Genomic DNA, 13,616 nt, shown 5'->3' on the forward strand with positions numbered 1-13,616 from the left:
ATGTGATTTTGGTTTTAAACGCAGTGTAAGGTAGTCTACCAGCTCCACCTGGTACGCAGGATGAGACCCTACCTGCCCGCGGACTGCCTCGCCAGAGTGGTGCATGCTCAAGTGATCTCCCGCTTGGACTACTGCAACGCGCTCTACGTGGGGCTGCCTTTGAAGGTGACCCAGAAACTGCAATTAATCCAGAATGCGGCAGCTAGACTGGTGACTGGGAGCGGCGGTCGAGACCATATAATACCGGTCTTGAAAGACCTACACTGGCTCCCAGTATGTTTCCGAGCACAATGCAAAGTGTTGGTGTTGACCTTTCAAGCCCTAAACGGCTTCGGTTCAGTATATCTGAAGGAGCGTCTCCACCCCCATCGTTCTACCCGGACACTGAGGTCGAGCGCCGAGGGCCTTCTGGTAGTTCCCTCACTGCGAGAAGTGAGGTTACAGGGAACCAGGCAGAGGGCCTGAGGCATCTGATTAAGACCTGCATTTTAAAATGAGCTTAAAAAATATATTTGCAAATGTTTGTATGCCAGGCAGAAGACCGGCTGGCTAAAAGTACTTTGGCAGATGTTATCCTCCTGGACAAAGGCCCCCCTGATTTATTTATAGCAGGAGCCAAAATTCTCAAAGTTGTAAAAAGGGAATTACAGGCTGGGAGCGAAGGTTACTAGGTTACCTTATCAGCAGGGGGCCGGTCCACTGCCCCTCAGACCTTGTGGGGGGCCAGACTATATTTTTTGGGGGGGAAATGAATGAATTCCTATGCCCCACAAATAACCCAGAGATGCATTTTAAATAAAAGCACACATTCTACTCATATAAAAACACCAGGCAGGCCCCACAAATAACCCAGAGATGCATTTTAAATAAAAGCACACCTTCTTCTCATGTAAAAACACCAGGCAGCCCTACAAATAACCCAGAGATGCATTTTAAATAAAAGCACACATTCTACTCATATAAAAACACCAGGCAGGCCCCACAAATAACCCAGAGATGCATTTTAAATTAAAGGACACATTATACTCAGGTAAAAACACGCTGATTCCCAGACCGTCCACGGGCCAAATTGAGAAGGTGATTGGGCCAGATCCGGCCCCTGGGCCTTAGTTTGCCTACTAATGGATCACATGATGCAGGGCACACACACCATTTGAATTGCAATGTCCATCAACTTTGAGAAGGGGGGCTGGCTCCCTCAAATATTTATTAGGGGGGCCGAAGGGGCCTCGGCCCCTAGGAGTTGGTTCCTATAAGCGCCACCCGTGTCCCCTGCTGCAGTGCCCTAAAGGTAAAGGGTAAAGGGACCCCTGACCATTAGGTCCAGTCGTGACTGACTCTGGGGTTGCGGCGCTCATCTCGCTTTATTGGCCGAGGGAGCTGGCATACAGCTTCCAGGTCATGTGGCCAGCATGACTAAGCCGCTTCTGGCGAACCAGAGCAGCGCATGGAAACACCGTTTACCTTCCCGCCGGAGCAGTACCTATTTATCTACTTGCACTTTGACGCGCTTTCGAACAGGCATTTTATTCAGCATCAGGACAAAGGGGAAAACATGTCTTCTCCCCTTCGTGTCCAAGCAAGCAGCATAAGCAAAAGCTATACACAAACGGAAGTTCCCAGCAAACTGTACTGGAATGTAAACAGGCATGTGACACACAACAGTCATGCCTGTTCCTCTTAAGGTGGAACGGAATATTCTAACAGTTTTGTCAGTATCTGGAACTGCAGAAGCAAGTGTTATCTCCGACAATAAGGAGTGAACTCTCTCCGTTTGGTCGGGGAAGGCACGGCGGACAAATGTTCTGACCTGATATATATTGCCATTTGATCAAGATCATCCTGGAAGCTTCACCTGGCTCAGGCTGACATACCTGTTGTACATCAGCCGCTTGAAGTCCTGGAAAAGAGTGTCCTTGTTCTTGTCCAGAAATCCCTCCACGGAGTACCTGAAACACAGATCCGGAGAGGCTTGTAAAAACCCGGCCGGTTTGCTTGCTGTGTAGCTTCCCATGCAGTCTTCCAGTCCTTCCAGTCTTCCCCCTCTGACCGCTCATGATTGTCCCGCCACCGCTCCCCAGGATCTGAACCCACTTCCCCTGGCGGTTCCCCGGCTGGTTCCTCGCACCACTCCTTTGCATCTAACCAGTCCCTGACCTGACACTGAGCGGGGATTCAAACCCTGGTCTCTCCCAGGCACTAGTTTGACACTCTAACCAATACACGAGCTTACCCTACCCTACGGAAGGTATACAGCCTCAGTCCAGTATACCTGAAGGAGCATCTCCACCCCCATCGTTCTGCCCAGACACTGAGGTCCAGCGCCGAGGGCCTTCTGGCGGTTCCCTCACTGCGAGAAGTGAGGTTACAGGGAAGCAGGCAGAGGGCCTTCTCGGTGGTGGCGCCCTCCCTGTGGAACACCCTCCCACCAGATGTCAAAGAGAAGAACAACCACCAGACTTTTAGAAGACATCTGAAGGCAGCCCTGTTTAGGGAAGCTTTTAATGTTTAACAGACCACTGTATTTTAATACTTTGTTGGAACCCGCCCAGAGTGGCTAGGGAAACCCAGCCAGATGGGTGGGGTATAAATAATAAATTATCATTATCATTATTATTATTATTATTACAAACCCCATGCCCCCTTCCACAAATAATGGAGTATAACCTTCAAGCCAGAGCAAAACTCACGTGACATCTCCCGCGTAGTGCTTAATGCGGAAATCGCGTCCGAAATCCATGGACTTGTCAGCAGGATTAAGCTGCAGGCAAGAGGAAGGAAGCAGACATTCATTCATTCATTCATTCATTCGCCTGCCCTATAGCTGTAGATCTCAGGGCGCTTCACAACATGAAACTGAAACATATCACTGCGAAGACGATTCAGCTCCATTCACAATGGAACTCACGGCCATGCAGTGAAGCTGAATGTGGGGAGAATCAGGGCGGCGAAAAGAGGAAGGACTTCTCCACAGAGAGCACGGTTCATCTACGGAACTCCCTGCCACAGGACACAGTGATGGCCACCAACTTTAAAATGGCTTTAAAAGGCAATTGGACAAATTCATGGATCAGGCTGTCGATGGCTCCTACCCAGGGTGTCTCTGCTCTGTGTCACAGTCCGGTTCATGGGCGATCAAAGTCCTGGCAGGGGACATCGGGACTGGGGACAACATGGCTGGGTGGGAGCAGGAACAGGGATCCAGCAGCCAGGAGTCAAGAAGTCAAGAGTCCGAGGGTCAGAAAGCAAGGAGTCACGAAGTCAGGGGTCCGAGGATCAAGAAGCAAGGAGTCAAGAAATCAAGGGTCCGAGGATCAAGAAGCAAGGAGTCAAACACAACAAGGCAAGAAACATGTTGCTGTGGCAAAGAGCCGAAGGGAAATGCTGACCTTAAATCCCTTCCCAGCTCTTGCCAACAGGTGATGTGAGTTACCAATCGGCCTCACCTGTGCAACCGCACCTTGCCTCTTCAGAACAAACTTAGGAAGGCCCCAGTCCTGCAAAGTCCTATTGGTCACAGGGCCTGGCTCCTGCACACACACCTGACACATAGCTGTCAACTTTTCCCTTTTCTTGCGAGGAATCCTATTCGGAATAAGGGAATTTCCCTTAAAAAAAGGGAAACATTGACAGCTATGACCTGATGCTGAACTATATGAGCCACTGGCTTGATCCAGCAGGGTTCTTATTAGTTTCTTATATACAAAGAGATTCACATAAGGCAAGAGCGAAGGGGTGTGTTATGTACTGAGTTGAATAGGATCCAAACTGCAGCAGTCTGATTGGTCCTAGAACAATAGGATCCAAAAGGCAGCAGTCTGATTGGTCCTAGAACAATAGGATTCAGAATGCAGCAGTCTGATTGGTCCTAGAACAATGCAGCAGTATGATTGGTTGGCAGGAACTACCCAATCATGCTCCAGATAGAAGTGAATCCACAACCTGATTGGCTTACAGTAGAATTCCGGAATTAGCCAATCATGTACAGCCCATTGTGTAAATAATGTATATAAAGCAGATACTTTGAGGGGACTTCCATTCATTCCTCCTCACCACTATGAGCTGAATAAAGAGCATGAAATCACTTTGCGACTCTGAGTATATTTCACTGGCGACGAAGGTGGGATCCCGCTGAGCTGACTGCCACACACAGCACCGCAGCACCGCCACCTGCCGCACCGCTGCCTCGCACCGTGTATCCAGGCTTCAGCTCCGGGACACAAGGAACTCAGAATGGCAACCGACAACAGCTTCTCGCCGTTCAACCCAGCATCGGGAGACTGGGAAGCGTACGCCTCCCGTTTCACCTTCCTCCTAGAAGCCAAAGGAGTCACCGACGAAGAAGACGCCAAGAAGAGGGCGATATTCTTCAGCGTCTGCGGAGAGGAGACGTTTGAAATCGCCCGGGCCCTCCTTGCGCCTGAAGACGTCGCTACTGTTCCATACAAAACAATAATGGAACAGCTGAAGGGGCACTTTTCGCCGCAGCCCTCAGTGGTGGCTCGTCGAAATGCCTTCTACGCAAAGCGGCAAGCCCCTGGGGAAACCATAACTGGGTTTGTGACCTCTCTCCGCCAAGCCGCCCGGTTCTGCAACTTCTCAGAGCTGGAGAACATGCTTCGGGACCGCCTCGTCGGTGGCCTGAAGGATGAGAAGCTGCAACGACGCCTCTACGCTAAGAAGGACCTAACGTTCCAGGTCGCTCTGGAGGAGGCCCTGGCAACGGAAGCTGCCGAGAGGTCGACGCAAGAGGCACGGCCGAGCCAGCTGTCCCAACCGAGGGTCCACCACAAAGACCTCACCGACGACTCAGGATCCGACAGGGAGGAGGTGCACCGAGTACAGCAGCGCACTCAAGCAGCCCACATACCACAGCTGCCTCGACGAGAAGGAGGGAGCTGCGCAAGCTGTGGAGAAAGTCACGAGAGGAGGACCTGCCGTTTCCGCAACGCAGAGTGCAGGCAGTGCAGAAAATTGGGACACATCGCCCGGGTGTGTCGGGCTCGGCCCACCCAACGCCAGGCATCAGATGACCAATCCAAGAGCCCCAGGTCCCGGGGCCCAACGCACCAAGGCAACTCGACAGAGCTCACGGACTTCCAGGTATACCAGTTGCCCCACCCCAACGTAGAGAAAATTTATGTTGACGTACAGATAGAGGGGGCCCCATGCCGCATGGAGCTTGACACGGGTTCAACTCTATCCATAATCTCGGCAAGGACCTTAAGGAAACTGTGTCCTACTGGGGGTCCCAAACTCAGGCCGGCCCCATTCACCCTCCGGGACTTCCAAAAACGTAAGGTCCCCACAATGGGGGTGGGGACCTTCAGGGTGCAATACCGAGGGCGGATGCGGCAACTGGACTTGCTTGTTGTCAAGGGCCCCTACATTAGCTTACTGGGATTGGCATGGTTTGGACCACTGGGGCTAGCCGTCACCGGGGTGAACCACACTAGCTTACAAGTGGACGTGGACGCCATATGCAAGGAATTTCCGGGGGTTTTCGATGGGAAATTGGGACAGTATACGGGCCCCCCCATTGCTCTACAGCTTGACCCCGCAGTACGACCGGTCAGGCTCAAGGCCCGCCGGGTCCCGTTCGCCCTGAAACCCCGTATAGACGAGGAATTGGACCGGCTCGTGGAGCAAGGAGTGCTGGAGCCGGTGCCTAATGCCCCCTGGGAAACCCCAATCGTCACGCCCGTCAAGCCTAATGGTTCAGTCCGCATCTGCGCAGACTACAAATGTACCATAAACAAGGCCCTCACGGCCCATGCATACCCAGTGCCAGTGGTCAGCCATGTTCTTGCCACCCTGGCTGGGTCGAAAATTTTTGGTAAGCTGGACTTGGCCCAAGCATATCAACAGCTGCCAGTAGATGAGGCCACAGCAGAGGCACAGACGATTGTGACGCACAGAGGAGCATTCAGGGTAAAGCGGCTGCAATTCGGTGTCAGCGTGGCACCAGGCATATTCCAGAATCTAATGGACTCTCTACTTAAAGGGATTCCTGGCGTCACCCCCTTCTTCGATGATGTGTTGATTGCCGGGCCCACACCAGAGGAGTTTGAGGACCGCCTCCGCACCGTTCTGCACCGTTTCCAGACGGCGGGTCTCAAGGTGAAGCGGGAAAAATGTCTACTAGGAGTGCCTCAGGTGGACTTTCTGGGATTTATGGTGGACGCAGAAGGGGTCCACCCGACTGAGGACAAGGTACGGGCCATTTGTGATGCCCCAGCGCCCAAGAACAAGACTGAACTTCAGGCCTTCTTGGGACTATTGAACTTTTACCATTCCTTCCTTCCCCACAAGGCGGCGGTAGCAGAGCCCCTACACAGACTCCTGGACAAGCGGGCCCCTTGGGTGTGGGGCCAGCGCCAGGAGGCTGCATTCCAGGCAGTCAAGGACTTGCTTGTCTCAAACTCGGTCTTGGCACACTTCGACGAGAGGCTGCCGGTGGTGCTAGCATGCGATGCCTCGCCCTATGGAATTGGCGCTGTCCTGGGACACCAACTCCCGGATGGAAGAGAGGTACCGGTGGCATACTTTTCCCAGACACTCAACGCAACCGAGCGGAACTACTCGCAAATCGACAAGGAGGGTCTGGCAATCGTGAAGGGAGTAAAAAAATTTCCATGATTTCTTGTACGGGGGGCCCTTCACCGTGGTGACTGACCACAAGCCGTTGCTTGGCTTATTTGCCCCTGAAAAGCAGACCCCCCAAGTGCTGTCTCCTCGCGTCCTCAGGTGGTCAATTTTCCTTGCCAGCTACCAGTATGCACTGATTCACCGTCCGGGGAAGGCGATGGGCCATGCGGATGCCCTCAGCAGGCTACCACTACCGGAAACAGGCCCCGACCCAGCACCTGCACAAGAGGTTATGAGCCTGGAGCTGCTTCCCGACCGCCCCATTCAGGCACAAGAAGTTGCACACCATTCCAAGAAAGATAGGGTCATCCCCCAGGTCCTGGACTGGGTGTGGAGGGGATGGCCCAGCAGCAGCCCCGGGCCAGAATTCGCCGGCTACACAACCCGCAAACATGAACTGTTGGCCCACAAGGGGTGCCTGTTATGGGGAAGCAGGGTCGTTGTTCCCCAGCCCCTCCGCAAAAGGGTCCTCACAGCCCTACACGAGACACACCCAGGGGTAGTAAGAATGAAGGCCCTTGCCAGGAGTTATGTGTGGTGGCCGGGGATCGACGGAGAGATAGAGGCCTGGGTCAAACACTGCCAGGCCTGCCAAGAATCCCGCCCAGATCCCCCAAGGGCCCCAGTCCAGTCCTGGGAGTCCGCCCGAGCACCATGGTCACGCCTGCATGTGGACTTCGCTGGCCCCTTTCAGGGGAAAACATTCTTCATAGTGGTGGACTCCTACACCAAATGGCTGGAAGTCGCACTGGTACCGTCCACTTCTACGTCCGCAGCCATCCGGGTACTATGCAGGCTGTTTACAACCCACGGGCTCCCTGACACTCTCGTCTCAGACAACGGGGCTGCATTTACGTCAGGAGAATTCCAAACCTTCACAGCGCAGAACGCCATCCGCCACATCCGTTCGGCGCCATTCCATCCTGCCACCAATGGCCAAGCAGAACGCATGGTGCGGACCACCAAGGACACCCTTCGCCGCATGACGCAAGGGGATTGGGAGTACCGCCTTGCCACATTCCTTCTAGCACAGCACAGCACCCCCAGCTCAACGACTGGCCGGAGCCCCGCTGAACTACTAATGGGTCGGCGCCTTGCAATCAGATTGGACCGCCTTCACCCCGATAGAGCTCAGGATGAGGTAGTGGTGGGGGAAGGCAGGAACCCCCGGACCTTCGAGGCCCAGGACCCAGTGTACGCAAAGAATTTTGGGGCAGGCCCAGCATGGGTACCCGCCACAGTCACCAGGGTCACTGGCCCCGTGTCGTATGAGGTGCTAACAGATGGGGGGCAATGCTGGCGCCGCCACTGCGACCAGATACGGCGACGATTCCCGGGAGAAAACCAGGAGGAGGAAAGGTCAGAGGAGTCCCAAGGGAACAGAGGGGCAGTGAGGCCCATAGAGCACGAGGGGCCAGCAGGAGAGGCAGAATCAGTAAATACAGAGAGGACCTGCGAGGCCGAAAGGACACCGGAACCAGAACCACGACTGAGCGAGCCGGTTGCGCCAGACCAAATAGCCCCATCACAGCCAGCATCCTTGGAACACGAGCCAGAACCTGAACCCCGGACCAGGGAACACCCCAGGCCGCAACGCACACGTAGGCCGCCAGCGTACCTCGAGGACTATGAATGCGACCTCCCGGGCAGGACTGGAACTTAGAGGGGAGGGGTGTTATGTACTGAGTTGAATAGGATCCAAACTGCAGCAGTCTGATTGGTCCTAGAACAATAGGATCCAAAAGGCAGCAGTCTGATTGGTCCTAGAACAATAGGATTCAGAATGCAGCAGTCTGATTGGTCCTAGAACAATGCAGCAGTATGATTGGTTGGCAGGAACTACCCAATCATGCTCCAGATAGAAGTGAATCCACAACCTGATTGGCTTACAGTAGAATTCCGGAATTAGCCAATCATGTGCAGCCCATTGTGTAAATAATGTATATAAAGCAGATACTTTGAGGGGACTTTCATTCATTCCTCCTCACCACTATGAGCTGAATAAAGAGCATGAAATCACTTTGCGACTCTGAGTATATTTCAGGGTGGATGGAGGCATTTGTGATTCTTATTAATTCTGGGGGGTTTTCCTACAGTGGTGTTGGGCAAAGGTTGATCAGCATCTACTAGATTGCCGGTTGATTTGAAAAACACCAGCAAGAATTTATGACTCCTCCTTGTTTTAACTATGGAAACAGCAGAATGACTCTTTATCCCTATGTTATATATAGAATAAGGAATGGAATTGTTGTTTTTCTGCTGAAGGGCTGTGAGCCTCACAATTAATAATAACAATAATGGTCCCAAGTCGCAAGGTGGTTAGATTGGTTTCAACTAGGGCCAGGGCCTTTTCAGTACTGGTCCCGATGTGGTGGAACGCTCTGTCCCAAGAGACTAGGGCCCTGCGGGACTTGACATCTTTCCGCAGGGCCTGCAAGACAGAGCTGTTCCTCCTGGCCTTTGGCTTGGACTCAGTCTGACCCTCATGTTTCCCTCCCCTTATGGTCTTGATTTATGGGCTATTTTAAAATGAGGCTGCATTTTAAATTGCATTTTAACCTGTATTTTAAATTGGGGTTTTTTCCCTCTCTCTCTCTTTCCCCTCTATTATGGTTTTACTGTGATTTTATTGGTGTTAGCCGCCCTGAGCCCGGCTCTGGCCGGGGAGGGCGGGATATAAATAAAATTTATTATTATTATTATTATTATTATTATTATTATTATTATTAGCTAGGGATGATGTGAGTTGTAGTCTCAAAACATCTGGAGGGCCGAGTTCGGGGGTGCCTGGTTCACAGTGATCTCCTAAACAAATTATACAAATTTCCCCATTCTTTATTGAAGTTTAGCTCTTCTTGGTTCCTTCCGGAGGAGGTAGCTCGGCTAATAAGGGTATGAATGGCTGGGAGGGTGGAAAGTGACGTCTGTATGTGGGAAGCCGCTGAGTTTGTGTTTGGAGAAGTCACTGTTGGGGAGGTGTGGAGTGTAGGCGCCGCTTGGATCACAGCGATTTTGCTCAGCTGCTAACAATGCTTTCCATGTTTTCCCATTGTATTTCTGCATTCGATTGAGACTTCTTTATGTCGAAGAGCATCTTTATTTTGCTGCCAAGGGTGCAGCTTCTAATGCGCATTTATTTTTGTTTGATTTTCTTTTGCAATGCTCTATCAATGTTCTATCCGTGTTAAGGTATTGCCGTAAACGACTCAGATTTTTTAAAAAAAACCACACACCACATAAACGGCTATAGAAAAGATCGAAATAAATAGACGGAAAGAACTCCTCAACAGTGGAACAGGCTACCTCAGAAGGCTGTAAACTCTGTTCCCCTGAAGATTTCCTTTCTCTCCCTTAATCAGTGCCGGATTTACATATAAGCTAAACAAGCTATAGCTTAGGGCCCCACTCTCTTGGGGCCCCCCCAAAAATTTAAAGGGTAAACAAACCTGGATGTACATTTCCAAAATATAAGATAAAAAACAAATAAAACCAAACCTACATCCAGCAACAGTGTTTTGTGTTGTGTAGGCTCCTATGATGTAAGTCATGGGCCCTGCCTGCTAGCCTGCTCCCTCAGATATCACTGGTTTGCTCTCAAAGGTCCATATAGTTAAAGCTATGGTTTTCCCAGTAGTGATGTAGGGAAGTGAGAGCTGGACCATCAAGAAGGCTGATCGCCAAAGAATGGATGCTTTTGAATTCTGGTGCTGGAGGAGACTCTGGAGAGTCCCATGGACTGCAAGAAGATCAAATCTCTCCATTCTGAAGGAAATCAGCCCTGAGTGCTCACTGGAAGGACAGATCCTGAAGCTGAGGCTCCAATACTTTGGCCACCTCATGAGAAGAGAAGACTCCCTGGAAAAGACCCTGATGTGAGGAAAGATGGAGGGCACAAGGAGAAGGGGACGACAGAGGATGAGATGGTGGGACAGTGTTCTCGAAGCTACAAACATGAGTCTGACCAAACTGCGGGAGGCAGTGGAAGACAGGAGTGCCTGGCGTGCTCTGGTCCATGGAGTCACGAAGAGTCGGACACGACTAAACGACTAAACAACAACAACATATATAGGGTGCCTACATTCTGCATGTGCAAATGGCTTTAGATACCTATAAGGTCCATAAATTACCATATAGCATATATGTAACACACACAAAAACAGCGACAATTTGTTGTTGACAAAGGACAGCTGGACATCTAAAGAGCCCCATTACCTTCAGTAGCTTAGGGCCTCATCAAACCTAAATCCGGCACTGATACACCCATAGAGTCAATGGAGGAAGCTGGAAGAATGGCGCTTTTGCCCACTTTTCCTTCCAGCTCTATGTACTTTTCAAGGCTCAGATTAATTCTGTTCCTTCCTTTGGCTCATGTGCTGAAGAGGGGTGGGGAGCTGCTTCGAGATATCCCCTCCTTAGGGACGCGGGTGGCGCTGTGGGTTAAACCACAGAGCCTAGGACTTGCCAATCAGAAGGTCGGCGGTTCGAATCCCCGCAACGGGGTGAGCTACCGTTGCTCGGTCCCTGCTCCTGCCAACCTAGCAGTTTGAAAGCACGTCAAAGTGCAAGTAGATAAATAGGTACCGCTCCAGCGGGAAGGTAAACGGCATTTCCGTGCGCTGCTCTGGTTCGCCAGAAGCGGCTTAGTCATGCTGGCCACATGACCCGGAAGCTGTACGCCGACTCCCTCAGCCAGTAAAGCGAGATGAGCGCCGCAACCCCAGAGTCGGCCACGACTGGACCTAATGGTCAAGGGTCCCTTTACCTTTACCTTACCTTCCTGCTGGTATAGTGTGGGTGTTTGCCAAGCCTGGTATTCATGGACTCCAGGAACAGGGTGTCGGTGACTTTCCCCCCAGTCAGGCAGGCCTCATCCAGCACAGCGATGATGCCCTTGTGTGGCTCCTCCACCAGGTCCACAATGATTTGGTTGTTGAAATATTCAATCTGTCAAGGGCGAGGTGGGAAAATAGTGAAAACAAAGTCTCCGGGAGGCCTTTCAGAAGGTCTGTGACTCAGGGGTAGTGTGGGGAATACCGTAGTATTGCAGCCAAAATAAAATTCCACTTGTTGCTTGGTAAGCAAAGGGTTAAGACTCATGCAGTTCCCCTGTGAAATCCCAGAAAGGAGATTCTGTGGTTGTTATTTTTTATTAAATTGATATACAGTGGTACCTCGGGTTAATAATAATAATAATAATAATAATAATAACCTTTTTTTATACCCCACCCTCCCCAGCCAAAAACGGGCTCAGGGCGGCTAACACCAGGTATAAAAACAATTGATTGAAATACAACTTAAAAACAAGATTAAAATGCAACATTAAAATGCAGCCTCATTTCAGTAGAAACTCAAATCAAAAACTTTTTGGGGATGAAAACATCAAATCTTCACCAAGGCCAACTATCCAGACTGGTCCTACATGGGCCAGGAAAAAGCCAGGGAAGTCCCCAAATAGGAGTTAATTCGTTCTGGAGGTCTGTTCTTAACCTGAAACTGTTCTTAAACTGAGGTACCACTTTGGCTGATGGGGCCTCCCGCTGCCGCCACGCGATTTCTGTTCTCATCCTGAAGCAAAGTTCTCAACCCGAGGTACTATTTCTGGGTTAGCGGAGTCTGTAACCTGAAGCGTCTGTAACCTGAAGCGTCTGTAACCCGAGGTACCACTGTACCGCCCTTCATCCAAAGATCACAGGGCAGTTCACCACATAAAACCACAAAATATGCAACCAGAAAACCCCACACCTTCCCCCTCACCGGCCACCGCGACTCACGTGTTGCCACTCGATCCCCTCGCGCTGGTACTCCTCCTGCTCCTGCTGCAAGATCAGTTCGATGAACAGCTGCTGCAGCTTCTCGTTGCAGTAGTTAATGCAGAACTGCTCAAAGCTGAAAGGGAGAGGGAGCAGGCGAGACTCAGGACCCCATTCTGCACCCCACAGAGCAAAGGGGATTCTGCACCCCAGGGCAAAACCATAACTCAGTGGCAGAGTCCAGACTTATTTAATTACTATGGAAGGTGAGTCCGTGAGCTTCACGCTGGAGATTTGAACCCGGGTTCACTTTTAATGCCATAATGCCTCTGGATCTAAATAATATTTCTATATAGCTGTCACGACTACAAGTTATTGATCAGACACATTTGTCTAATTTTCTTACAAAGTCACCTGAGCCAGTGGCTATTGTCGCATCTTGTTACAGTGAGTTCCATAAGTTAATGGCGCATATTTGCAGGGCAGAGTGGGCTTTCTTTTGTTGGCCCTGAAATGCCTGTCCATCAATGTCATTTTACGATCGGGGAACCCAAATTTGAGCAGGCCTAATTCTGGACATCACACTTTCGGAAAGAGCGTAGGCAGATTGGAAGAGGTTCAGAGGCGGGCCAGGAAGACGGTCGGTGGTATGGAAGAGGAGAAAGGCCCCGTTCACATCATACACCCTTGCGCAAATTAATTGAAACAAAGTCAGCATGTTCGAAGGTCACAGGGAGAGAAGCTTCGTGATTGCCACATTGATCAGTCTGTCAAGCACCCACAATAGAAGATGTTTTAGGGATGCTTCAGTTATTATGGTGTTGGAAGCCTGCAGCCAATAGAAGGAATGATGCGCTTGCCACAATATATACGATATCTTTATTATCATTGTCCCATACAGAACAATGAAATTTAAAATTTACATAAAACATTCAAAAACCCCTAAAAACTCTGAAACCCCATTTTAAAATACACTATACTATAGGGACTCCTTATACTGCGTTTAGAACCAGAATTGCATTTGCGTGGAAACTGTCTCTCAGGCGGCTAGTCCTGGTCTTTATAACCCTGGACCTTCTTCCAGAAGGCAGAAGCTGAAAGAGATCATTTCCGGGGTGCGCACTATCCTGCGCTATCTCTGCCGCTTTCTTATGGCACCTGGAAGCGTAGATTTGAACCAAGGTGGGAAGAGTGCACCCAATTATTCTCTCCGCAGTT

At 50.8% G+C, this 13,616-nt stretch overlaps 1 protein-coding gene across 1 annotated transcript in view; it reads right to left on the reverse strand.

The window, feature by feature from the left end:
* Positions 1-13,616, reverse strand: part of LOC128423850 (unconventional myosin-Ig-like) — an 83,836-nt gene that overhangs the window by 46,048 nt on the left and 24,172 nt on the right. The window contains exons 10-13 of the mRNA XM_053409387.1: positions 12,420-12,534; positions 11,422-11,592; positions 2,691-2,761; positions 1,875-1,949 (exon numbers count right to left, since the gene is read on the reverse strand). Of these exons, the coding sequence (XP_053265362.1) occupies positions 1,875-1,949; positions 2,691-2,761; positions 11,422-11,592; positions 12,420-12,534 (432 nt within the window). The remainder of the gene's footprint in view (positions 1-1,874; positions 1,950-2,690; positions 2,762-11,421; positions 11,593-12,419; positions 12,535-13,616) is intronic.

Source organism: Podarcis raffonei, chromosome 12, assembly GCF_027172205.1.
Source record: "Podarcis raffonei isolate rPodRaf1 chromosome 12, rPodRaf1.pri, whole genome shotgun sequence".
NCBI lineage: Eukaryota > Metazoa > Chordata > Lepidosauria > Squamata > Lacertidae > Podarcis > Podarcis raffonei.